Source organism: Felis catus, chromosome C1 (assembly GCF_018350175.1).
Source record: "Felis catus isolate Fca126 chromosome C1, F.catus_Fca126_mat1.0, whole genome shotgun sequence".
NCBI classification, from domain to species: Eukaryota; Metazoa; Chordata; class Mammalia; order Carnivora; family Felidae; genus Felis; species Felis catus.
In genome coordinates, this window is record NC_058375.1 from 3,939,715 (window position 1) to 3,964,903 (window position 25,189).

The window sequence follows — 25,189 nt, forward strand, 5'->3', positions numbered from 1 at the left end:
CCTCGGGCATCATTCCTGGGAGGGGGTGAGGTATGCACCAGGCAGGACTTACGGGGATTTGCCGTGGCGTCAGGTGGACGGGCTGGGACTCACCAGCTGGGTGGCCTCTCTGAGCACCGCGTCCTACTCGGCATGATGGGGATCATGGTAGCGCCCCCTTGAAAGGCTGCTGTGAGGACGGAGTGAGCACTGGGCATAAAGGGACGAGCCGCAGCTATGGTCATCATCACGTCATCGTCACCGCCACCACCAGGAAAGGGTCCTTGGCACCTGATCCGAAGCGCTGGCTCCTGACTCCTACACACCCCATGCCCCACCCTGAGGCCCAGAGAGGAACAGGCCACATTCCTGCCCGGCCTGGCTTGGCCAAGGATACGTCACGATGCCCGCCAGCAGCCAGTAGTCATGACGCCGGTGCCAGATGTCGTAGATTTTCCCCGAGGACACAGCAGCACGTTCCTCATTCTGCCACAACGTGTGCAGCTCTGGGAAGCCAGCCAAGGGAGCAGAATGAGGTGCCCCCCCAAGTCCTTCACAGAGGTAGGCACAGGAGAGTCTCTTCCTCACCACCCACCATCCTCCCACCCCTAGAAGTTCAGTGTTCCAGGGTTATTAGGAAAGGTTATAAAATGCACTTGTATCAACCATTCACACTTTAGTATAAAATAACCATCTGCCCAGACTCCCAGGGCCCACATGGTTAGGAAGGACACAACCACCCTAGCTCTCTGGGCACCACCTCACCCCAATACCTGTGAAGCCCCCATCTGCAATGTTGAACATGAATTTGAACTTCCCATTCTTGTCCTCCTTCTTCCCCTCCTCATCTTCCTCTTTGTCACCATTTTGCTGTGTTTCAATGGGCTCCTTCTCCTCCACTTTGGTGTCATCTATGGGAGGATAGATGCGTATTCACCACCCATCCTAAAGGTACTGGCCAGGGGCCTCTCTCTGCCAAGCACTGGGGACCCAAAGGCAAGTGGGAAACATATCTCCTCATCCTCCAGGAGCTCACTGCCAAGAGGGATTTTAAACAGACCAGCAGCTCCTTCCTCTGTCCTGAGCAGGGAGGGTGGGCTCCAGCCCAGATGCTGCTCCCCCACCAAGTCAGGACCACCTGAAAACATGGGGCAGAGCAGTGGGAAAAGTGCGCATTAAGGGGCGCCCGGGTGGCTCAGTCGGATGAGTGTCCAACTCTTGATTTCAGCTCACAGTTCGTGAGATTGAGCCCAGCATTGGGCTGTATGCTGGCAGTCTGGAGCCTGCTTGAGATTCTCTGTCTCCCTCTCTGTCTGTGCCCCTCCGCAACTCATGTGCGCGCTCTCTCTCTCTCAAAATAAACTTTTTTTTAAAAAGTGCACATTAATCTGAGGATGGGTGTTCCAGAATATTCCAACACCTACAGGTACACAAAGCCTCCAACTGAGCCCCAAATGCTCCAGGCCAAGCTCCGTGACCACTCTCCTTTCTCCCGGTGGTGGCTGGGGCCACGGGAAAGATTCGGAGAGGGGGTGGGATCTTCCCCCCTCCAAAGCTGGTGAGCCCAGGCTCCCGCCCACCAGCACCAGTCGGGCCTCGAGGCGGCACCCAGGCAGCTGCAGGAGGCCCAACGGGGTCCAGATGGTGCCCTCCACAGACCAAGGGACACAAGACAGAGCACACAAGAGGCCCAAACCTGGCCTGAAATCGTTGCCATCCCCTCTGCTGTGAATCAGGCTTAGCTCCAGCTTGTCCAGAATTTTCTCCTTCTCAGGAAGCACTTCTTCTGCAAGACAAGGGGTGTTTGTCGAGTGGGGAGGGGTCGAGGGCACTCTGGGCTGGTGGCTTTCCACCTCCATTTCAGCCATACACACAACCCCATCCATCACTTTACCAAGGGTCCAACAGGTGCCACTGAGGAGCGGTCCTCTGGGAAGGGGGGCATGGGGGCGCGGACCCCCCACACCCGTCGGCTTGCCCCTTCCCTCTCACCCCCCACCCCCAGCAGCACCCCAGCCCCCAACTCCTCAAGGTGCAGCCTCAAAAACCTTCCCGACTGCAAAGATAGCCAGAGGACTCCGATTTCTGGCGACACGGCAGGCCTTCAGTAACACAAAACCCTCTTATAAACACCCGGAAATGTCAGGCAAAATCTATCACCTTGGAAAAACACAACAGTGAGCTCACAAGAAGCAAAGGAAACCGTTGGCGCCATAAATGAAGAGAAACTCGAACGTGAGAAGCACAAGGCGTGGGATGAGCAGGTGCCGGGAGGAGGCCCGGGGGGTTTGGGTTACGTCTCCACACCCAGACCCGGAGGATGAGGCGGCAAAAGCCGCGAAGACCCAGGAACCGGAACCCAACACCCTCTCACGACACCCTCCAACTGCCACACACTCAGCAAAAGAGAGAAAGTTCCGTCCGGCGCCCCACGGCCGAGCGGAGGAAGCCTGGCTCCAGCGTGGAACCTAGAGGCAGAAAGTCTCCGGTAAGAGACCCAAACCCAACACGAAGTCCGTGCGGACTGTGGAAGCCGAGCTGTGTGGCCCAGCACAGACCGTGCCCTAAAGACTGGTCCCAGACCAGCCAGGCCACCAGCAAGACCACGGGGCCCGGGCTTCTGGAAATAAAGCGGGGACATTCCCGCTTACTCAGGTGACCCAGGATCCCCATGAGCAGAAAGATGTACCCACCCAAATCCAGAGATCCACCACAGAGAGAGAGAGAGAGAGAGACAAAAGTGATGAGCATCCATAATAAGGCAAGTCCAAAAAATAAAGGGAAATTGGAAAAAGCCAGATGAAACTTCTAGAAATTAAATACACGGTCATGGGGCCCCTGGGTGGCTCAGTCTGGCAACTGTCTGACTTTGGCTCAGGTCATGATCTCACAGTTCACGAGTTTCAGCCCTGAGTCAGGCTCTCTGCTGTCAGTATAGAGCCTGCTACGGATCCTCTGTCTCCCTCCCTCTCTGCCCCTCCTCTGCTCGTGTGCGTGCGCTCTCTCGCTCTCTCTCGCTCTCTCTCTCTCTCTCAAAATAAATAAATAAACATAAAAAATTAAAATTAAACATTTTCACTGCAGAAACCTGAGATGTCCTCCAAGGCTTCTGGGCCCTAGAGTGGGAGCAGAGCTTGTGATGAGGCCCAGGTGACCTTAAAAGACGGAAATTATTGGGGTGGGCCTGACCTCATCATACCAGCCCTTTAAAAAGCAGGCTTTCTCCAACCAGTCACAGAAAAGGACATCATAGATTTGAAGCAGGAGGGGGACTCAGCACACAAGTGCTATTTTGGAGCTTGAAGATGAAGCGGGCCCCGTGGAAAGGAATGTGGGCGGCCTCTAGGTGCAGAGAACGGCCATCTGACAGCCAGCAAGGAAACGGGGCCTCGGTCCCCCACCCCCAAAGAGCTGACGAAAGCCAACAACAAGAATGGGCTTGGAAGCAGATTTTCCCCCTAAGCTGCCAGTCGGGAACTCGGGAACTCGGCCCAGCCAACACCTTGATGTCGGTCTTTCAAGACTCTCGGCAGGGAATCCAGCCACACCGACCCAGACTTCTGACCCCCAGAACCGTGGGCTCATGAAATGGGTGTTGCTTTAAGAACTGAGGTTGTAGGGGCGCCTGGGGGGCTCAGTCTGTTAAGCGTCCGACTTCGGCTCGGGTCATGATCTCACGGTCCGTGAGTTCGAGCCCCGCGTCGGGCTCTGTGCTGACGGCTCGGAGCCTGGAGCCTGCTTCGGGTTCTGTGTCTCCCTCTCTCTCTGCCCTTCCCCTGCTCATGCTCTGTCTCTCTCTGTCTCTAAAACATAAGTGTTAAAAAAAAAAAAAAAAAGAACCGAGGTTGTAATCATCTGTTTCATAGCCACAGAAAATAGTACAAATGGGTGGTATAAAGAAACAAAACAGTATAAAGGAAGAGGCGGAAGCTAGATCTAAAGATGACTCAAAACGCCTTGCAGAGAGGGGCGCCCGGGTGGCTCAGTCAGTTAAGCGTCTGACTTTGGCTCAGGTCATGATCTCCTGGTTCTTGAGTTCGAGTCCCATGTTGGGCTCTCTGCTGTCAGTGCAGAGCCTGCTTTGGATCCTCTCTCTCCCTCTCTCTCTGCCCCTCCCCGGCTCGCTCTCTCTCTCTCTCTCTCTCTCTCTCTCTCTCAAAAATAAATAAACTTAAAAAAAAATTAAAAAGGCTTGCAGAGAGACAAAGAAGTGAAAGATACACTGTTTCTTTCAGTGAAAGAAGCCCCTGTTTCTGGTTAACCTTGTATCTGCTTTCTTTTCCTCATCACATTTGGGATCTGCTGTTGAACAAGACGTATTTCTGTTTCCTGCCGATGGCCTGCCTCCCCCACTAGAATGCAATTCCACGTGAAGGTTTTGGCTATTCTGGTTTCTTGCTTGTGTCCCCAGTACTCAGGACGGCCCCCAACACACAGCAGGCCTTCAATACATGTTTGTTGGATGAATGAAAGGATCCGTGAGTAGCAGGAATGCCAGGAGAAAATACACATAATAGGGACAAAGGCGATCCTCAAAGAGAGAATGACTGACAACTTGCTCATGATCAATGAAAGACAGAATACTTAGCTTTAGGAATCACAGTTAGTCACAAGCAAGGTAAATAAAAATTTCATCGTAGCGAAAACGCACATGAATATCTTTTCCTTTTTTGTTTTTAAGTAGTCTTCATGCACCGCACGGAGCCCAATGCGGGGCTTAAACCCACAAGCCTGAGATCAGGACCTGAGCTGAGATCAAGAGTTGGACGGATGCTTAACCAACTGAGCCATCCAGGCGCCCCCACAAACGGAGCATCTTAAAAGTGGTCTTTCCGTGCTAGGAAAGTCAGAAGAGGCAGGTTTCCGACAAAGGAGCAACCGTTACCCTGAGAGCAGCCTTCTCAGCACAGTGGAAGCCAAAACACACAGGGAATAAACATCTTCAAAGCACTGAGGGAAAACCCCTCTCCCGTCTCGTGCTTTGTTAACTATTATTCAAGAGTAAAGGAGAAAACAACACGCAATGAGAATTTTCCGTGCACAGAAATCTGCTGAAGGCACCATTAAAGGGGGTACTTTAGGGGCGCCTGGGTGGCACAGTCGGTTGAGCGTCCGACTTCAGCCAGGTCACGATCTCGCGGTCCGTGAGCTCGAGCCCCGCGTCGGGCTCTGGGCTGATGGCTCAGAGCCTGGAGCCTGTTTCCGATGCTGTGTCTCCCTCTCTCTCTGCCCCTCCCCCGTTCATGCTCTGTCTCTCTCTGTCCCAAAAATAAATAAACGTTGAAAAAAAATTAAAAAAAAAAAGGGGGGTACTTTAGGAAGAAAGACATTGAACGAAGCAATGATGAACGAGAAAGCAAACATAACACTGCTAAGAATGGTCAGGTCTAAATAAAGATTAAACATTTAGAAACAAGGGGCGCCTGGGTGGCTCAATCAGTTAAGTGTCCCACTCTTGATTTCGGCTCAAGTCATGATCTCAAGGTTTGTGGGTTCGAAACCTGTGTTGGGCTCTGAGCTGACAGTATGGAGCTTGTTTGGGATTCTTTCTCTCTCCCTGTCTCTCTCTCTCTCTGCCCTTCTCTTTCTCTGTCTCTCAAAATAAAATAAGCTTTAATTTTTTTCTTTAACATTTATTTATTTTTTGAGACAGAGAGAGACAGAGCATGAACGGGGGGAGGGCCAGAGAGAGAGGGAGACACAGCATCCGAAGCAGGCTCCAGGCTCTGAGCTGTCAGCACAGAGCCTGATGCGGGGCTCGAACTCACGGACCGTGAGATCGTGACCTGAGCAAAGTCGGACGCTCAACCAACTGAGTCACCCAGGCCCCCGTAAAATAAGCTTTAAAAAAAAAAAAAAAGATTTAGAAAGAAGCACCATAACAAATTTGGGAAATTAAAACACGTTGAAACTAAAACACTGAGCAGCAGCACGTTGAAGATGTTAAGGGAGTGGAACTGTCCCCCATCCTTCTCTTATTCAGGAGGGATACATGTTAACAGCTTAAGAGTATCAAATAGGATTGACTATACACTTTCCGAAGGAGCTGAGGGAGGCAATAAAAAGAAAATTTAATCCATCCAAGAGACAATAGGAAAGGAGAAAAAAAAAAAAGGCAAGGGTAATATAAAGCACAAAGTAAGAGAGTAGAAATCCATGCAAATATCTAGCTATTACACTAAATGAAAAGACATCAAACTTGCCAGCTAAAAGACAGAGATTCTGTAATTGGACTTAAAATAACAAATCCCTCTGTACACTATTTATAAGACGTAGTTACGCCAATGACACGTAAAGGAAACAAACTTTTTAAAGTAAAAAAGAATGGAAGAAGATGCTTGCCAATCACTTATATGATACGATATATATGTATAAGGAACTCCTAGAACTCAGTAATAAAAAAACAACCCAGTTGAAGATCTGAGCAGACATTTCTCCAACAAAGATATACAAATGGCCAATCATCACATGAAGAGAAACTCAACATCTTTATGCATAAGAGAAATACAAATCAAGACCACTTGAGATACTACTTCTCACCCTCTAGGATGACCATAATCGAAAGACAAGCAGGGCTCCTGGCTGGCTTGGATGGTGGAGCATGCGACTCGATCTCAGGATTGTGAGTTCGAGCCCCACGTGGGGTGTAGAGATTACTTAAAAATAAAATCTTAAAAAACACACATTAAGGGGCGCCTGGGTGGCTCAGTCGGTTAAGCGGCCGACTTCGGCTCAGGTCACGATCTCACGGTCCGTGAGTTCGAGCCCCGCGTTGGGCTCTGTGCTGACAGCTCAGAGCCTGAAGCCTGCTTAGGATTCTGTGTCTCCCTCTCTCTCTCTGACCCTCTCCTGTTCATGCTCTGTCTCTCTCTGTCTCAAAAATAAATAAACGTTAAAAAAAAATTTTTTTAATACACATTAAAAAAAAAAACACAAGCGCGGTCAAAGACACAGAGAAACTGGAACCCTCAGACATTGCTGATGGGAATGCAAAACGGTGCAGCCACTGGAGAAAACAATCTGGCATTTCCTCGAAATAGTAAACACAGAATTACCGTACCATCCAGCAATCTCACCCCTAGGTACATACCCAAGAGAATGGAAACCTACGTCCACACAAAAAGCTACAGAAATGTTCACAGCAGCCAAAGATTGAAAACAGCCCAAGCGCCCATCAACTGATGACAATCCAAGGCAGCGTATTTCTACAACAGGATGTTATTCAGCCATAAAAGGAGTGACGTGCTGATCCACGCCACAAGATAAATGAACCTCAAAAACATTATGCTGAGTGAGAGAAGCCAGACACAGGAGGGCATCCGTTTTATGATTCCATTTACCTGAAGTGTCCAGAACAGACAAATCCACAGAGACAGAAAGTACATTTAGTGACTGCCGGGGGTTAAGGAGAGAAGGAAACGGGTAGTAAATGCTAATGGACATGGGGTTTCTTTTTGGAGTGATGAAAATATTCTAAAAATTAATGGCGCTGATGGTTGCAAAACTCTACGAATATGCCCAAAATCACTGACTTGTACACTTTAAATGGGTAAACTGTACCCATGTGATTACATCATGCGAAGAGTGTGCATGTATACATGTATACATGTATTTTTTGAAGTGAAAGTATAGAAAACCATATACACCAAATACATTCTTTTTTTTTTTTTCAACGTTTATTTATTTTTGGGACAGAGAGAGACAGAGCATGAACGGGGGAGGGGCAGAGAGAGAGGGAGACACAGAATCGGAAACAGGCTCCAGGCTCCGAGCCATCAGCCCAGAGCCTGACGCGGGGCTCGAACTCACGGACTGCGAGATCGTGACCTGGCTGAAGTCGGACGCTTAACCGACTGCGCCACCCAGGCGCCCCTACACCAAATACATTCTGAACAAAAGTACGATCCATCCAAATCAGCTTAAATAAACCTTAAAGCAAAAAGTATCAGGAGAGATAAAAGGATCATATAAGAGGCACACTTCACCAGAAAGATATAAAAACCCTAAACCGATATGCATCTGTCAACCCAGTCTCAAATGATACGAGGCAAACTCTGGCCTTACAAGGCAAAAGGGACTGACCCACAATCGTAGTGAGAGATTTTAACACAAGTCTCTCAGACGTGACGGATTAAAGCAAACCAAAACTGAGTAAGGATGTAAGGAGTTTGAGGGGGCACCTGGGGGGCTCAGTCAGATGAGCATCCAACTCTCGATCTCGGCTCAGGTCATGATTTTACAGCTCGAGCCCCACGTCCGGCTCCGGGCTGGCATCACAGAGCCTGTTTGTAATTCTCTCTCTCTCTCTGATCCTCCCCTACTCACTCCCGCTCTCTCTCAAGTAAATAAACAAACAAAAATTTGAACAACATAATGACCTAACACGTATGTTCAGAACCTCACATCCAGTAATGAAGAGAATATGCATTCTTTCCAGGCACACGTGACCACTTCCAAATCTGACCGTATTAAGCCAAAAAGCAGGTTTCATGAACATAATGTAGAAACAATATTACACGGACCCACGTGCCCCAACCACGATACAACGGAGTTAGAAATCACTAATAAAAAGACAGCCCAGTAACCCCCAAACTCTGCTTGGTAGGGAAAGCTAAGTCCACTATAGAGACCCGAGCCCCTGGCTCTCTCCTCCTGCGGATCCCGTCGTGGTAGGACGGAGTCTGCCGCTCGGCCAGGGAGAGCCAGTGCGGAGCATAGCTTGGCGGGGGCCAGAGACTGCATTGGCAGAGGTGGGGGACCGTGGGAAGCCTCACCTTTTGGCAGCTGCTCTGGGGACGGCGGGGCCTTCTCTGCGTCCTCCAGTCGCTCCTGGCCATCTGAGTTCTCATGCTTGTCCTCGCCCTCCACTCTGTCCAGGGCAGTTGGCAGGGCCTGGGGAGGACAGGCCAGGGATGCTTCAGGGCCTGAGGCCTCAACAGCATGGAGGGTAGAGGACAGGCACTCGGCTGGGAATCCACTCCCTCCTCGTTCCCATCCGTGCTCCCAAACTGCTCCCCCCGGACCCAGAAGCCCGAGCGTGGAGCCAGAAGGTCTGGGTTTCAGCTGTCCAAGCAAGGGCTGAAAAGGTCCCTAGACCCAACCCCCACCCCGTACCCACCAGGGGCCCAGGCACCAGCATCCTCCACACCTGGATTTCTGGGGGTTTCTTTGGCTTCTGCACCCCCAGCTCCTTCTCATCCATGTAGCCCAGCTGGGCTTCCATTTTGTCTGAAAGATCAAAGGGAAGAGGTGAGACGGTGGGCTTGGGCAGGCAAGGGGTGAAAGGCAGGAAATGGGGCGCCACAGGGGAGAGCTAGGCTGGCCTTCAGGAGGCTCCTCTGGGCCTGGCCCCTCCAGAAGAAGGACAGGTGAAGCAGGTGAGCCAGAGACCTCAAGCCAGGCCCGCAGACATGGGGATCCTTGGAGGACCTTGGGCCCAGTGAGGCCAAAGCCACAGGCTGATGGCACAGGGCTGCCCATGGCAGGGAGGGGAGGTTGGCGGAGGCCGACCTAGGAGCTGGGAGACCTGGATGTGCTTCCCGCCTTCAGGCTGGCTGACAGGCTGTGTGCCACCCCTTACTGAGCCAATTCCTGACACCCTGCCCAGTGCTCAGAGCAGCCCTGGGAGGTGTCCACTGTCCGGTCCCACATCACAAGGGAGAAGACAGGGCTCACATAGGACCAGGTGTGTCCACCTCCAGAGGGCACACTTTTGCCCAGGAGCAGGATAGATGTCCTTGGAGGCACTGAGCCTCTCAGGGATTCACACCTCACCCGAGCATAGGTAGGTCAGAACGGGGCCTTCGAGGTCCAACGGAGGGAAGACGACACTTTGCCCAAATAAACACATGGGTCACCAAAAGACACTCAAAGACAGACAATGAACGAGGAACAAAAGATGTGAAAAGACATTTCGCCAAAGACACGCGAATGGCCCAGAAGCACGTGAAAAGATTCTCAACGTCTTCAGCCGTCAGAGAGACGCAAATCAAAACCACGGGAGACACCACTTGGTATCCACTGGGACAGCCGTAAGCAAAAAGTCAGAAAACAAATGTTCGGGGAGGGGGTGGGGAAACCGGGAAGCATCACACGTTGCTGGTGAGAACGTCAAATGGCGTGGCCACTCTGAAAAAGTCCAGCAGGTCCTCAGAATGTCAGGCCACGTGATCCAGCAGTGCCACTCCTGGCCATGCTCACAGCCACGTGACTCATGGCACCCCCCACCTTATTCACGATGGCCCCCAATCCACCAGCTGACGGCCGAGCAAACAGAAACACGGCACATCCCACACAATGGGATATCACTCGGCCAAAAACAGGAAGGAAGCGGGACACGCCCTACAACGTGGATGAACCTCAGAAACACGCTAGACCGGGGCGCCTGGGGGGCTCAGTCGGTGAAGCGTCCGACTTCGGCTCAGGTCGCGATCTCGCGGTCCGTGAGTTCGAGCCCCGCGTCGGGCTCTGGGCTGACGGCTCGGAGCCTGGAGCCCGCTTCGGATTCTGTGTCTCCCTGTCTCTCTGCCCATCCCCCGCTGGCACTCTTTCTCTCTCGCTCCCAAATATTAAATGAACATTAAAAAATTAAAAAAATAAAAAACATGCTAGAGAATGAACCCGGACACAAAAGGCCAGGTGTTATGTGGCTTCACGTACGTGGAACGTCCAGAACAGGCAAATGCAGAGAGTAGATTAGTGGTTGCCAGGGGCTCGGGGGAGAAAGAGTAAGGAATGACTGGTAACGAGTATGTGATTCTCACAGGGGGATGAAAATGCTCTAGAATTAGAGGCAACTCAACCCTGTGAACACACGAGAAACTACCGAATAGTAAGATTTGCAAGGACTGAACGTTGTGGTGAGTAAATAGCCATTAAAAAGATAAACTCTCAGGACAGCGACATTTCTGCAGGCAGAAGCTTGCGGCGGGGGAAGGGAGGCTGTCCGTCCTGGGTTGTGCAGAGGACCCGGCGTCTCCCGGGGCCTTGCCACCTCCCGTGACCCAGGTGCCCTCCCCCGCACATCGGAGCCCAGACCTGGCAGGCCCAGTGGGGCCGGCAGGAGGTGGGCAGGGCTGGCGGGCACTGGCGTGTTGGGGTCCGAGGAGATGACTTCGCTTGGCTTCTTGCCCTCGGGCCCCTCGGGGATCAAGTCTGGGGTGCTGTACTTCCCGTTAACGTGTTCAAACTCCTGAACCTGAGGCAGGAGACAGGGAAGGAGAGAGGGAAGTGGTCTCAGCCCAGAGCTAAGGGCCTCAGGGTGGCTGGAGGGACAGGGGGTGTCCCGGGCTTGGGATGAATGCCACCTCCCCACCGAGGCTGGCCAAGACGAATACACTTCTGACCACAAACCTCTACGCCAGGCCCCACCCCCACCCCAGTGTGTGCTCTGCCCCTTGACCTACCGTCCCCACCTCCAGCCTCCCCACCCCCGCCCAGAGAGGCATTCAGAGGGGTCCCTCTAGCCTGACTCAGTGCCCGGAGCCAGGCACTTGCCCTCTGCCCGCTGACCCCCAGAGGGCACACAAGGGCCATGGGGGGGCCGCCAGGAAAGGCCCAGGCAAGGCTTACTCACCCACCTTCTTCCTAACTAGTGACATGACCCCGATGCGGGTAAGCACGTGCTGCCTCGAGAGGCCCTCACGGGGCACGCCGTCCGCGAAGGTCTCTGCACCGTCAGCCCCCGGCTCACACAGGTGCCGCATGAAGAGGGACACATAGGCTCTGGGGTGGGGGGGACTGGGGCTCAGGGAGTGAGGGGCCAGCAAGGACCCTCTGAGAGGGCTGGCAGGACCCCCAGGTAACCCCCTGGCTGGAGCCATCATCCATCAACTGCCTCCCAGTCAGGCCTGCTGGGTCAGGCCCCTAGGGAAGGACTGGGGGCGGGGGGCCCAGAAGGGAACCCCCCCATGACAGCCCTTGCCCTGGATCTGGTCTAGCAGAGGCGGCTGCTCAGGGTTTTCTGCACCTGAGCCCCGCCCACCCACAGGCCAGACAACAGGAATCCCCCAGACAGCAAGCCAGGGCGGGAACACAAACACAGCCCGGTGGGCAGGTGCCCTCAGTGGAGCCTGCCCGCTCTGGGGTGGGCAGCCACGCCCCGGGCCACCACCTCAGCCCCTTTACCTAAACTCCTTCTCGCTCTTCCCTCGAAGGTCCCGCACCAGCCAGTGGGAGTTGAAGGCGTCCTGGGGGGGCATGCCCCAGCGCATGATGGCGTTCAGAAAGGCCTTCCGCTGCCGGGCGTTGAAGCCCAGCACCTGGGCAGGCGGGGAGTGGGACGGAGGAGCAGAGAACTCAGGGATGGGCAGAGAGGCAGACGGAGGGGAGAAGCTGGGAGAAACACAGAGGGGGCAGGACCCGGAGACCCAGGGGTCTGTCCTGGCCCCACCTCTACTTGGCTGTGACGCTGGGCAGGCCCCTCGCCACCCCCCCCGCCGCCTCTATCCCTACTCCACACCCCCAGAGGTACAGCAGGGATGAGCTCTTTGTTCTGAGGAGGGGGAAGGGGAGATGGGAAAGTGGGGTGCAGACGGGCCCCACCTCGATATTGCCACCCACACGGGCGAGAAGAGGTGGCAGGGGCTTGTCCCTGTCGCTTTTCAGCTGCCTCCTGGATTGTCGCCGTCCACCTGGGAAGCAGACCCACCACGACACCTCACCGGAGCCCGGGGTGTCCCGACCCCCCGCATCCCTTCCAGCAACTCACCCCAGGACAGCAGAACCCCTCAGGACATCCTCCAAAGGATGGACGACTGTCCTGGTGTCCCCAGGGGACCCCAGGCTGACCAGCAGCTCCCTGACAAGTGTCTGGGCCCCAGTCCAGGGTCACCAGTCCTGAGACTCACTCTGCCCTTCTGGCCTTTCCTCAAAGTCCTCGTCCTCGTCCTCGGAGCCGATGGAATATTCGGACTGGTTATCCGAGAGCTCGTCCTGCCACTCTGTGAGGGGCCAAGTGCAGAGGCACAGAGTGAGCCCCCCCACGTCCAGGGCCATGCCAAGCCCCCAAAACCCAGCCCAGGGATGAGGGACAACGAAACGAGCACGGTGTACTTCCTGGGAGCTCACTGAACCCCAGCAGCCCTGCACTGTATCCTAAGGCATGACACCATCATCATCCCTCTCTCACAGATGCGGAAACTGAGGCTTCCCCAAGGCCACACCAGGAGCAGTGGTGAAGTCACTGGACCCCTAGGCACCAAGCTCCCCAAAAGGCCGGCACCCACCCCTGCTCCCAGCCCTCTTTCTCCAAGCCCCCCCCCTCCCCGCCAGCCCTCTGACCACGAGCTTCTTGCCCGCCTGGGGCCACGCACCCTGGTCCTCCTGGGAGGCGTCGTTGTAGTTGACCTGCTTGCGGATGCGCTTGCCCTTGCCCAGGTTGCGGGCCAGGTCCTCCTGCTGCTGCTCGTAGTGGTGCCGAAGCAGCTTCTCCCAGTAGTCGGGGTCCACGTTCTCCTCCTGCTTGATGATCTCCCGCTCCACCTCCTCCTGGACACAGACGCAGGGCCCGTGAGGGCAGGCCCCGCAGGTGCAGGCCCCGGATGCTCGGAGGTGGAGCCAACAGCTACCCCCGGGAGCCTCCCAGCGGCCTCCGCCACTCCTCACCCTCCAAGAGGACTCTTCATCCAAGAGCCCAAGATGAATCGGAAAGCCTGCCTACTCCAGGAAGCCACCTTGATCACCCCAGCCCAACAGGTCTTCCTCCTGCCCCTGACACAGTCATTCGTTCGTTCGTTCGTTCATTCATTCATTCACTCCAAAAGTATTTCCTGGCCGTGTGCCAGGCACTGGGGTACAGAAGTGAATAAGCCCCAGCCTTGCCCTCAGGAGGCTCCTGGTTTCCTGAAGGATAATTAGCACCCAGGGTCTGCATGGAGGGTGATGGGAGTTGAGGAGGAGTCGGAGATGGAGGAAGCAGAGACGCCACCCAGGAGAGACCAGGGTTAAAAGTTTGCTGTGAGAGGAGAAGGGCCGCAGCGGCGGGGGCGAGGAGGGGGCGGGGGCGCTGGGGGCGGGGCCGCGGCGGGGGCGGGGCCGCGGCGGGGGCGGGGCCGCGGCGGGGGCGGGGCCGCGGCGGGGGCGGGGCCGCGGCGGGGGCGGGGCCGCGGCGGGGGCGGGGCCGCGGCGGGGGCGGGGCCGCGGCGGGGGCGGGGCCGCGGCGGGGGCGGGGCCGCGGCGGGGGCGGGGCCGCGGCGGGGGCGGGGCCGCGGCGGGGGCGGGGCCGCGGCGGGGGCGGGGCCGCGGGCTTACCACGCCATCCTCCTCGCGCACCACGTACTGCGCCACCTTGAAGGAGCTCAGGTATTCGTTCATATTCTGCAGCTCCGTGTCGTCCGTGGCGTCCTGGTTTCTGTCCAGCAGCTTGGAGATGGCCGCATCGTCATAGTGGATCACACTGCTGTCCTCCACGTCCTTGTTGTCGCCTGGGAGCAGACAGGGTGCAGAGTGAAGGGACAAGATGGAGTGCTCCAAGTGTGGGGACCCCACAGGAACAGACTCCCGACCATGGCCCTTCCCAGCCTCCAGGAGGGGCGGCAGCAGAGGGGCATGGTGATCAGAGAGTGGAACCTGCACCGTATCAGCCCGGCTGCCTGCTCACCGGACAGTCCGCGGGCAACCAAGTGAGGGGCCAGTGGGGGCGAGCACGGGAGCCCAACAAAACACAGAAAGGGGTGGCGGGGTGGGGCGAAACCCTTCCTCTCCGGGGACAGCCCCTCGAAACACAAGAGGAGCTGGGAGCTAGGCTGACTTAGCCCCTACCTGGCGGGGTACTGCCATGCTTTTTCTTGGCGCTGGCAGCCAGGGCTCCCCCTTTAGAGGACTGGACATCCGGGATGGGCGTGACAGGCCTCTGGCCCTGAGACATCATGCCTGTAGGACAGAGTCAGAGGGGTTGCAGGGCTGGGGGGCAACCCCTAGCCCCAGTGCCTAGAGACGCCGCCCTGAACCTACCCTCCGTGGCCAAGAGACGGGGGCAGAGGAGAAAGGCTGTGGGCCCCGGGGACGGATGGAGCGTCACCCCCACCCACTAGCCGCCCCAGACGCCCACCCTCCACGTCGTCCTTGAAGAGCTCCTCGGTGCCGAACTTGAGGATGTCGTCCAGCTCCTGCTTGGTCATGGAGCCAGACTTGGAACCGAGGCCAGGCCGCACCACCAGGTGGGTGAGCATCATCTTGCGCTTGGCCACCTGCGTGATGCGCTCCTCCACCGAGGCCCGAGTCACAAAGCGGTAGATCATTACCTTCTTGTTCTGTCCGATGCGGTGGGCGCGGCTGAAGGCCTGGGGGCAAGCCACAGCTCAGTGCTGGGGGTTCAGCCAAGGGCGGGGGGGGGGGGGCGCAGGGCCGGGCGCCGCAAGGTGGGAGGGGTGTGCACGCGTGCTCAGGGGCATGTTCTGCATGGGGCTGTGCTGGCTTCCTGACCGTGGGTGGTCTCGGGTGGGCCTGGGCGCCCGCACAGGTGGAACTAGGCATAACTGCAGGTGGGCAGCGGTGTGTGCAGGGGCGGCGGAGCCAGTGTGTGCCCCTGAGAAAGCCACACGGGGCTCTGACGGCAGTCCTGGGGAGGTGGGGTGGCACCTCCCTTGAAGCGAGCCGCTCGTGACCGCAGGAGCTCCTGTTGGAGACACTCAGCCACCCTGGGAGGGCAGCAAGGCCAGCAAGCTGCCCAGTGGTATGAGGACGTGCCCGAGGCTCTGCATCAGGCGTCTGCGTGAGGCGACCCTAGCGTGACTATCTGTGTGGGTGACTCTGCGTGGGCGCACACACGTGTGCGTGAGACATGAGTTTGTGTGTGCCCCTAACAGTATGTACTCAGTGTGTCCATCCCTGCCCCAGGTGGCCAGGGACAAGAGCGTGTGTCTTAGTTCCCACACCCCTACCCCCTCAGCCCTTCCGTCCTTCCTCACCAACCCCGCCTGCCCCTCCTCCATCTCTTCTCCCACAGGCTGGTCCCCCCCAGTATTTCCTTGGTTTCCCCCCCAAACTGCTCTCTGTCTGGGTCCCAGGACTCCCTCCTTTTGACTCCCCCCATGGGCTTGATCCTAAGAGTGATGGGACAGATGAAGGGTTATCAGCCACACAGACTGCTGTGTGTCCTTGGGCACATCGCCTGCCCTCTCTGGGCATTTCCTCTTTTGTACAGTGAGGAAGCTGAAGGGGCAGGGCATAGTCTCCACTCACCTCCCAGGTCCCCTCTTGGGGCTGGGATTCCATGAGGTGGCCCAGGGGGAGGTGACACCTGGACACAGAGTCTGAGGGGGAGGGGTGGAAAGCCCACAGAACCAGTGGTGGCAAGGGTGGCAACCTCTGACAGGGTTACGGTGTCAGGGCCACAGACCTGAATGTCATTGTGTGGATTCCAGTCCGAGTCGTAGATGATGACCGTGTCTGCTGTAGCCAGGTTGATGCCCAGGCCACCCGCCCGGGTCGAGAGGAGGAAGCAGAACTGCTGGGCCCCGGGGGCTGAGGAAGAGAGGCAGGTGTCCAGTGGGGTCAGTGAGGGGCTGCCCAGAGAGGTGAGGGTGGGCACAGGTGGACAGCAGATAGGAGGGCTGGAGAGGACGGGAGAGGGGGAGGGGGGTGCTGGGACGCCGTGGCCCCATCACAGATGACATCAGCCACAGCTGTGTTCAGGGTAAGCCTGAGGAGGCCCAGGGCCCAGGGTGGGGACAGAGCAGCCCCCTGGAGCCCCACTCAGCCCCCAGCTGTGCTCTGAGTCCTGACTCTACAGGAGGGAGCCAGAGAGAAAAGGAAGTTATGTTCAAAGCCTAGATGAGCAAAGACCAAACTACAGGGCCCCGGCCACCCCACCGGGCAGCTCCCACTGTCGCAGGACAGCTGGTTCTCAGGCCCACCTGAGCCCTTCATAAGTGACGGGGTCTGACCTGTGCGCCCGAGAGAGCTGCAAACAGGTTCCCGATCCTCCCGGGGCCTCGGCCACTCCCACCTCCGTCTAGATCTTGCAACTCTGGACTCGCTTCACCTCAAACACGAGTGGACAACAGGAACCCCTCCCCTGGGCGATCGGGCAGTGGGGCCCCAGCCCCGTTCTGAGGGTGGAGGCCAGCAGAAAGCCACAAGCCCCAGGGAAACAGCTCATCATCACTGCTGCAAACCTTGCCACTATAAAGGGGCACTGGGTCACCTGACCTCTCCCCCACTCCGGAGGTCTCCTTCACTGCCCGGCAAGCTCCGGTCTCTCCTTCCCGGGCCAGGAAGAGAGTACATTGCGTTTGGATGCCTAGGGCTCTGCTTCTTCCTCTCTGTCGCTAGGAAGCAGCCCGCAGGGAGCAGGCGCTCAGCTCCACCCCTCCCGCGGTCTGTTTTAGGGTGGCAGCTTCTGTCCCACACTGCTGGTAACCGGTGGCTTATCTGGGGTATCAGAAGCCCACAGGTGCCAGCCAGACACTCAGCCCCAGTAACAGAGGTGGTAATTTCCTCTCTTTCTCCTGGTCTGGGTCTCAGTTCCAAGCAGGTGTTCCCTGCTGGGCCCTCAGCACCCCAGGCAGCCCCCAGAGGTTCCGTGGAATTCATTCCTTTTAGCATTTAAAAGGGACAGCTGTTAGGACTTAGACAGACACCAGTCTGCTTTCTGCAGCCACGTGAGGGGAAACTAATCTGAACATCAGTTGGGTGGCCTGGCTGAGACCCCAGCCTGGGAGGAAGGGCAGATATAGGGTCCCAGTCAAGAATGCATGGGTAAGGCAGGGTACCGTTGAATCTGTCGATCGCCTCTTGTCGGAGGCCCCCAGTGATGCCACCATCAATGCGCTCATACTTGTAGCCCTCATACTCCAGGAAGTCCTCCAGAAGGTCCAACATCTTCGTCATCTGCAGGGGACATGATATGCCTGAGGGGCTGCCCCAGAGCAAGGAATGCCATGGGGCCACGGGCATGAGTTTGGGGAAGACAGAGCTGCCTGTTGAGTGGGGAGAGAGGTGGGACCCAGGCAGACCTGACTCGGGGCTCTCTGGAGAAGAATGCAGCCACCAGCCTTGACCCCCAGAGTCACTGCATCACCCACACCAGCCCCACAGCCATCTGTCTAAAGCACAGCTCTGAGCAGCCCTGCCCTTACCTCACAGCACAAAATCCCAGCTCCTCACCCTGGCATTCTATATGGGCTTCATGTCTCAATGCTTCCATCATACCCTCAGCTACCCCAAATGACCTGGCCTCTCCTCCTGGAAAGCCCACCCCCTTACTGCCTAGGGAACTCAAACAGCACCTCTTCTGTGAGGTTTTCCCTGATTTCACTGCTCCCTATAAGAAGAGAATAGCAGTCCCTTCTGGGCTCCCGTTACCCCGTGTATCTCCCTTCATTCTTGAGAGATAGTTGAGCTGGATATAAAATGATCCATTCCCGCAGGATACTGAAGATTTTACGACTGCCTCCTGCCACCTGTTGTTGCCGATGAGAAGCCTAAGGACAGTCTGATCATCACTCCTCTGTAGGTACTAGGTCTGAAGTGCTGTGATTTCCCTGTGAGGTGCCTAGGGATTCGTTTCCTTATATTTATCCTGCTTGGTACTCCAGAGTACGTTTCAGATCTGAGACCTCACGTCTTCCCCCAGGTCTGCAAACTCTCACGGATTCCAGCTTCTTCGCCATTTTCTCTATTTCTTCCTCTGCAACTCCTGTTAGATGATTATTGGAGCCTCTCAAGGTGTCCTTCGTGCACTTTCTCCTTTCTGATCTTTGTGTCTCTCTGCTCCATTCTGGGGACATTCTCAGCACCAGGTCCCATTCATCAGCATTGCCCTCACCAGTGCTGAGAGTTTATCCAAGGTGTTGAAATGTTTTATTTTAGTTCCATGCAGACCCTTTTCCTATCCAATTATTCTTGTTCATTTCTTCCTGCTTGTGCTTAACTGATTTCTTCTTGATTTATGGGTTGTTACTCCATTAATTTGGGGGATCCTAAACATGCTTGTCTGAAGTCTTTTTCAGGCTTTTCTATTATTCTTTTTGTTTGGAGTGTACGTACTGTTTTGTGGGATGTCCTGATATCTGGTTTTGTCATGAGGTTTGGAAGTGGGGTTTGTGGGCCCGTTTTAGGTGCTCTGTCTCCGTCCCTTTCCCTCTGTGCCCATTTCTAGGAGTTGCGCAGTCCCTTCTCTTTGGTCCCAGAATCATATCTTATGTTGGCAGGGGGTTGGGGGCATTGTGGGTCCAGTCTCCAAGCCAGTCCACAGTGCCAGGCTTGGTCAGATTTCCCCAACGTCTCTGGGCCTCCTGCGGGCCCATGGTGGGGTCAGGGCTGCAGGCAGGAGCCGCGGTCACCAGCTGACTTCAGTACACAGAAGAACCACATCCTCCTCTCTGGCTTTGAGCAAGGGGCCTGGCTCCGTCCCAGAATACAGGAGCATTTTTAGCACCAGGACCTGCAGGACCATTGCTGACTCCCATCACAAAGACGACCCCGGAACTAAATGTCTCTTTACGTCCGTCGCCCACATCCGCCTCCCACACTAGACTGGGCGTGTCTCAAGGACAGGGACTGGCCCCGTGCCTCCCACAGAGCCTGACAGAGGGCAGATGCAACCAGAGGGGTGAGGGAACAAGGGGTGCACAGACCAGCAGACCCCCGAGGCTGCACAGCCTGCCTCTGACCACCCAAGAGGCAGTGGTACGAGTGCCATTTCAGGAGGAGCTGCCCCCGCACAGGCTCTGCCCAAACCAGCCTCAGGGCCCGCCTGTGACAAGTCAGGCTGCAGGGGTGAGGGCCAGGGGCTGTCGTCCCAGCCTGGACACCGCACCGGGGAAGGCTCCGCTGCTTGGGGGGGGAGGGGGGGGCGGGGCAGGCCAGAAGGGGCAGGTGGTGAGGAAGACGCTGGGCTTTATGGCCAACATGCCCTGAGCTCCTGGAGCTTGGCACCCAGCCAGCTTTCTGGGCTGTGCCCGGCCAGGGCGCACACGAACAACCTCTGTCGTGCAGTCCACCGGGAAAGAGCACCAGGCCTGGAGGGCCACCAGCAGGCGGCGCCCTCAGCTGGCAGGGGTGCCCTCTGCAGGATGTGGAGTGAGGGCTGCGGGGGGGGGGGGGGGGGGGGGGGGGGAAGCAGGGAGGTCAGCTCACCTGGGAGAAAATGAGCACGCGGTGCCCTTCATCCCTCAGTTTCTTGAGCATCTTCTGTAGCAGCATGAGCTTGCCCGAGGACTTGACCAGGGAGCTGCCGTCATAGGAGCCATTGGGCAAGACGGGGGCCTCCTGTAGACACGGCAGAAGGTGCGGCATTGGGGGGCTTCCGGGGTCGGACCGGGCAGACAGGTCACTCATCCCACGGGGCACACGGCACTCCCAGGCAGAGCCCTCCGTCTCCCCCTGCTGGCACTCCACCAGGACACCGGGGACATCAGCCAACAGGCGATGACAGGGTCTTAAGCTAAGCCGGCCTTCCCAGAAGGAATTATGCCTGGTCTCCGTGGTCACGGTAGGGCGCATCCTGGCAAGGCCAAGCCCTGAACCCCAGCTGGGCAGGACGTCAGCCCAAGGGCCCTGCCGGGCCAGGGAGGTGAGAGAGATCTGGGGGGCAGATCACCCACAGCACGGCCCCCCACGGCTCCCTCTGCACGTGTCTGGCTGTCTGGGGGCAGGAGGCAGACACCGTGGAGGGTTTCGGCAAGAACCCGAACAGCAGTGACGGTGGCGAGAAGGGCCGTGCCGGGCTCTCTCTGAGGGCCCTTTCTCGCCCGGCCCTCACCCTTTCAGGCAGATGCTGTTACTGTCCCATTTTATAGAAGATAAAGCTGAGGCTCGGAGCAGGACCACTGGCTTTCCTGAGACCACAGGGTTGGAGCTGGTGCCTGACCCGGGTCCAGTCTCTCACTTCAGGACTACCTGGGGCCCCACGCAGGCCTTCCTGACTCCCCCGGTGACCAAGCACAACCAGATCAGCCTGGGGTGCCCTGATGCCCCCCACTGCTTTGTGGGCACAAGGAGGGGTCAAGGGAAGGAGAGGGCCTGCCTGAGCAATGGACGGAGGTAAGTTTTCAGAAACTGGGTGTAACGGGGCCACATCACCTGTAAGTCCACACGTGCGGGGAGGGCTGGGGGGCCGAGGGTGCCACGGCAGCCACGGACAGGCACCACGACGGGCAAAGGGAACCTACCGCAGCAGCCTTGGGCCCTTACCGTGACGGTCACGGGCACCCACTACAGTGGCCACAGGGCGGCCACGGGGACCTACCACGGCAGCCACGGGGAAGAGGTAGGGGTGGTTGCAACACTTCTTCAGGTCCATCATGATGTTGAGCAGCGACACCTGGTTCCCTCCCCCCTTGGAGTTCAGTGCCTCGAAGTTCCGCGTGAGGATGAACTTGTAGTACTTCCTGCAGCAGGGCGAGGAGGAAAGGCAGGCTGGACACCAGGGCCGCCCCAACCTCTGAGAGGACACTCTCTGCTCTGCAGGGAGACAGGGCTGCCGGCCGAGCACCACTTACAGAGACCAGAGGAGCCCTGCCGGGTGAAGCCCCAGGCCCCGAGTCACCCAGCAAGTTACTGAGGACATTGAAAAGCCTCAGGCAGCCCCAACCCAGGCCAGTGAAAGAGGTCAAAGAAGGAAGCGTGTGCAAAAGGTGAGTCAAGGGGTCGCGGGGGGGGGGGGGGGGGGGGGGGGGGGATGGGCGGGGGGGGGGAGCAGGGGTGTGGGGCGCAGAGCCTTCCCATCACCCGGGGAAGCGTTGCTGGAAGGCTCAGTCAGACCTTCTGGGAGAAGGCAAGCCCAGGGGGCGTGAGGCAGGCCGCTCTGTGGCGGGGCCCCAGTGGGCGGAGCGTCCACTCACTTCTGCATCTGGCTCAGCTCCACGCGAACGATCAGCTCGGTCTTGGCCGGCATGTTCTTGAACACATCGGCCTTGAGCCGCCTCAGCATGTGCGGCCCCAGCAGGTCATGGAGCTTTTTGATCTGGTCTTCCTTGGAGATATCGGCAAACTCCTCCAGGAAGCCCTCCAGATTGCTGCGAGAGAGAACCAAGATCAGAGCCAGGAGCAGGGGACTGGAACAGGCCAAAGCCCTCTGCAGAGGAAGCCAGGATTGGGGTGGGGGACCGGAGGGTCAAGGGCAGGCCGGTTAGCTGGTGGGCCTGGGAGCCTTAGCCCTGCCCTAAGTGTCCCTTCAGTGTCCACCTAAGCCCGTGTCCCCACCCCTCCAGTATAGCTCGGCCACATAGGATAACTCCCTCTCCTCAAAGCTGTCCTGGAAACAAAGTCTCTAGGACTTTTACCCCTGTTACAGGAAAGGAAACTGAGGCTGATGGGGGCCCAAGGTTGTATGGTCCAGCCTGCCCTCCAATCTGTATCTCCTGATTCTGAAGTCAGCACCCTCCACCCTGAACCCCCCATTCTGAGCCGGAGAATGGGGTAGGTGAAGGCAAGGAGGCCGGGGCCCCCCACTGGCAGGGGCTCCGTGTTCGCCCCATATCCACCACCACCCCCAGCCTTCTGCCCTCATCACTGTCACCCAGGTGCTCACTTAGGTGTTAGTGGAGGGGAAGGAATGAGGCAGGGCATGGGGGGCAAGGACAGCAGCCCCAGAGGACGCCCCGGGGGTCCCCTGGGGCAGAGCCGGGGAACAGTCACGGTATTCGGGGCAGCTCACGTCCACTGAGCCCCCTGCACACGCCAGGGCCGCGGCCCCTCCCGCACAGGTCATTTGGGGCAGGCTGCTGCTAATGCTCCCGTTTTACTGACGAGGAAGCTGAGCTCCAGCTCGCACTGAACTGGTCTTCCCTGGCTGCCCGCCAGCCGCCTCCCCGGCCACACCCCCTCCCCGGCCACACCCCCTCCCCGGCCACACCCCCTCCCCGGCCACACCCCCTCCCCGGCCACACCCCCCGGCTCACTTGAACCTCTCTGGAGTCAGGAAGTTGAGGAGGTGGAAAAGCTCCTCCAGGTTGTTCTGAAGCGGGGTCCCCGTCAGCAGCAGCTTGTAATCGATCTTGTAGCTGTTCAAGACCCTGAAGAACTTCGGGGAGGAGGCGGCCAGTTAGGGGGAGCCGGGCGGCCAGCCGGCACCCCTCCCCACCCCACCCCTCCACCGGGGTGGAAGGGGTGGCTCCAGGGGCCAGCAGCCAGCACCGCCTACCTTGGACTGGTTGTTCTTGAGCCGGTGGGCCTCGTCCACCACAAGGCAGGCCCACTCGATGGAGCCCAGGATGGCCTGGTCGATGGTGATGAGCTCGTAGGAGGTGAGCAGGACGTGGAATTTGATCTGCACTTCTTTCTGGAGGGGAAGAGGAGCGTCTGGGAGGGGAGCAGGTAGGGTGTCCAGAGATAAGGAGACGTGGAGGAGGGGTAGACAGGACTCCGGAGGGCCCAGGGAGGCTCTGGGACTGACAGGAAGGGCCGCGGGGGCAAGCCCCCTCATCCTCACAAGCCGCCCCCCCCCACGCTGTCATTGTCCCCATTTACAGCTCACAGGATCTCAGGCTGGTCCCCAAGACCAATGGATGGCAGAACCAGGATTCGCACAGGGAAGCGATCCCTGCACGTGTGGTTAAATGCTCTGCCGTCGCTGATTTGAGATTCTTTTTTGTCTTTTAAGTTTTATTTTATTTTTGAGAAACAGAGTGGGGGGAGGGCAGAGAGAGAGGGGGGCCAGGAAGATCCGAAGCAGGCTCTACACGGACAGCAGCCAGCCTGACGCAGGGCTCAAACTGTCAAACCGAGAAACCATGACCTGAGCTGAAGTTCAACCGACTGAGCCACCCAGGTGCCCCCACGGACTTGAAATTCTTGATAATTACGTTGTTGAATTTGTGTTTTGTAAGAGGAGATCTATGGAATGATGGAGCCCCCAGCTTCCCTGTCCCCACCCAGCAAACACCAACGCCTCACACCCTTGTGGGGGCCAGGCTCAGGCATGGGGGGCATTCACCCTGAGAGTAGCCCTGTGCTGAGGAAACAGGACATTAAATAGCCAATAAAAACCACCACCCACAGGTCGAGAGAGAGACTACTAAAAAAAGGAAAACGCTGTTTCTTGCATTTGAACCAGGGGCCCTGCGTCTCCACCGGGCCCCGCAAAGGAGGTAGCCAGTCCTGGCCAATCCAAGCCCGGATCTCCCAGCGACCGACGTCCCTTGTGAAGGGGCCAGAGAGGGGCAGAGGGGCGTCTCATTGCACGGGCTCTGCCTGCAGGTGGCCCCTGGGTTTGCACCCGGCCCTACCCTTTCCAGCTAGACCCAAGTCAAGCTAATTAGCCTCCTGAGCCTCAGTATCCCCTTTGGTGAAAAAAAAAAAAAAAAAAGGAGAGATCCTGTCTGCGTGAGGAACGCCATGAGAATCCAGAGGGCAAAAGCCGTCCCTTAAAATAATTAAACGCACATGGAATCACTCCAGGATCCAAGTATTCTGCTTCTGGATACAGACCCAAAGGCCCAACAGAAGGGAAGCAGGGACTCGGAGTAAATGTCAGCACATCCATGTTCATAGCATTTTCACAAGAGCCAAAAGGTAGAAACCACCCAAGGGTCTGGATGGGTGAATGAAAAAGGAAATGCAGTTCGCCAATGGAGTGCCATTTGGTCTAAGAAGAGAGGACACTCCGGGGGTGCCTGGGTGGCTCAGTCACTTTAGTGTCCGACCTTTGATCTTGCCTCAGACCACGATCTCACAGTTCATGGAATTAAGCCCCGAATTGGGCTCTTTGCTGACAGTGCAGAGCCTGCTTGGGATTCTCTCCCTCTCTCTCTCTGCCCCTCCCCTGCTCACGCACACGCGCTCTCTCTCTCTCTCTCTCTGTCTCAAAATAAATAAATAAACACTAAAAAAAAAAAAAGAAGAAGAAGAAGGGAGAACATTCTGACCCATGTTACGACAAGGGTGAGATTGAGGGCACTTTGCTAAGTGAGATAAGCCAGTCACAAAAAAGCATACACTGTGCTATTCTACTCAAATGAGGCACTGATCGGTAATCACGGGGCGGGTGCCAGGGGCTGGCGGAGTTACTGCTTGGTGGCGACCGAGTTTTGGTTCTGCAAGAGGAGAAAGTTCTGGAGACGAATAATGGGGGATGGTTGCCCGATGGTGGAGGGTACTCGATGCCCCTGAACCGCACGCTTCAAAATGGTCACAACGGTAAATTTTATGTCTGTGTATTTTAGCACAATTTGTTTTAAGCAGGCTCCGTGCCCGGCATGGAGCCCAATGTGGGGCTTAAACTCACAACCCTGAGATCAAGACCCGAGCTGAGATCAAGAGTCGG

At 56.9% G+C, this 25,189-nt stretch overlaps 1 protein-coding gene across 6 annotated transcripts in view; it reads right to left on the reverse strand.

Moving 5' to 3' along the window:
- The window catches only part of CHD5 (chromodomain helicase DNA binding protein 5), a 63,172-nt gene that overhangs the window by 8,190 nt on the left and 29,793 nt on the right, over nucleotides 1-25,189 (reverse strand). For 5 of the 6 annotated variants that reach the window (XM_023258012.2, XM_023258013.2, XM_023258010.2 and 2 more), the window contains 21 exons: nucleotides 23,069-23,206; nucleotides 22,827-22,948; nucleotides 21,768-21,941; nucleotides 21,173-21,314; nucleotides 20,062-20,193; nucleotides 17,694-17,811; nucleotides 16,319-16,443; nucleotides 15,029-15,260; nucleotides 14,740-14,850; nucleotides 14,230-14,402; nucleotides 13,293-13,467; nucleotides 12,828-12,920; nucleotides 12,523-12,611; nucleotides 12,106-12,239; nucleotides 11,559-11,703; nucleotides 11,017-11,176; nucleotides 9,128-9,207; nucleotides 8,754-8,871; nucleotides 1,676-1,765; nucleotides 753-890; nucleotides 377-485 (listed from right to left, as the gene is read on the reverse strand). In XM_023258012.2, the coding sequence (XP_023113780.1) occupies nucleotides 377-485; nucleotides 753-890; nucleotides 1,676-1,765; nucleotides 8,754-8,871; nucleotides 9,128-9,207; nucleotides 11,017-11,176; nucleotides 11,559-11,703; nucleotides 12,106-12,239; nucleotides 12,523-12,611; nucleotides 12,828-12,920; nucleotides 13,293-13,467; nucleotides 14,230-14,402; nucleotides 14,740-14,850; nucleotides 15,029-15,260; nucleotides 16,319-16,443; nucleotides 17,694-17,811; nucleotides 20,062-20,193; nucleotides 21,173-21,314; nucleotides 21,768-21,941; nucleotides 22,827-22,948; nucleotides 23,069-23,206 (2,798 nt within the window). The remainder of the gene's footprint in view (nucleotides 1-376; nucleotides 486-752; nucleotides 891-1,675; nucleotides 1,766-8,753; nucleotides 8,872-9,127; nucleotides 9,208-11,016; nucleotides 11,177-11,558; nucleotides 11,704-12,105; nucleotides 12,240-12,522; nucleotides 12,612-12,827; nucleotides 12,921-13,292; nucleotides 13,468-14,229; nucleotides 14,403-14,739; nucleotides 14,851-15,028; nucleotides 15,261-16,318; nucleotides 16,444-17,693; nucleotides 17,812-20,061; nucleotides 20,194-21,172; nucleotides 21,315-21,767; nucleotides 21,942-22,826; nucleotides 22,949-23,068; nucleotides 23,207-25,189) is intronic. The other variant, XM_023258011.2, reaches the window with a different exon arrangement.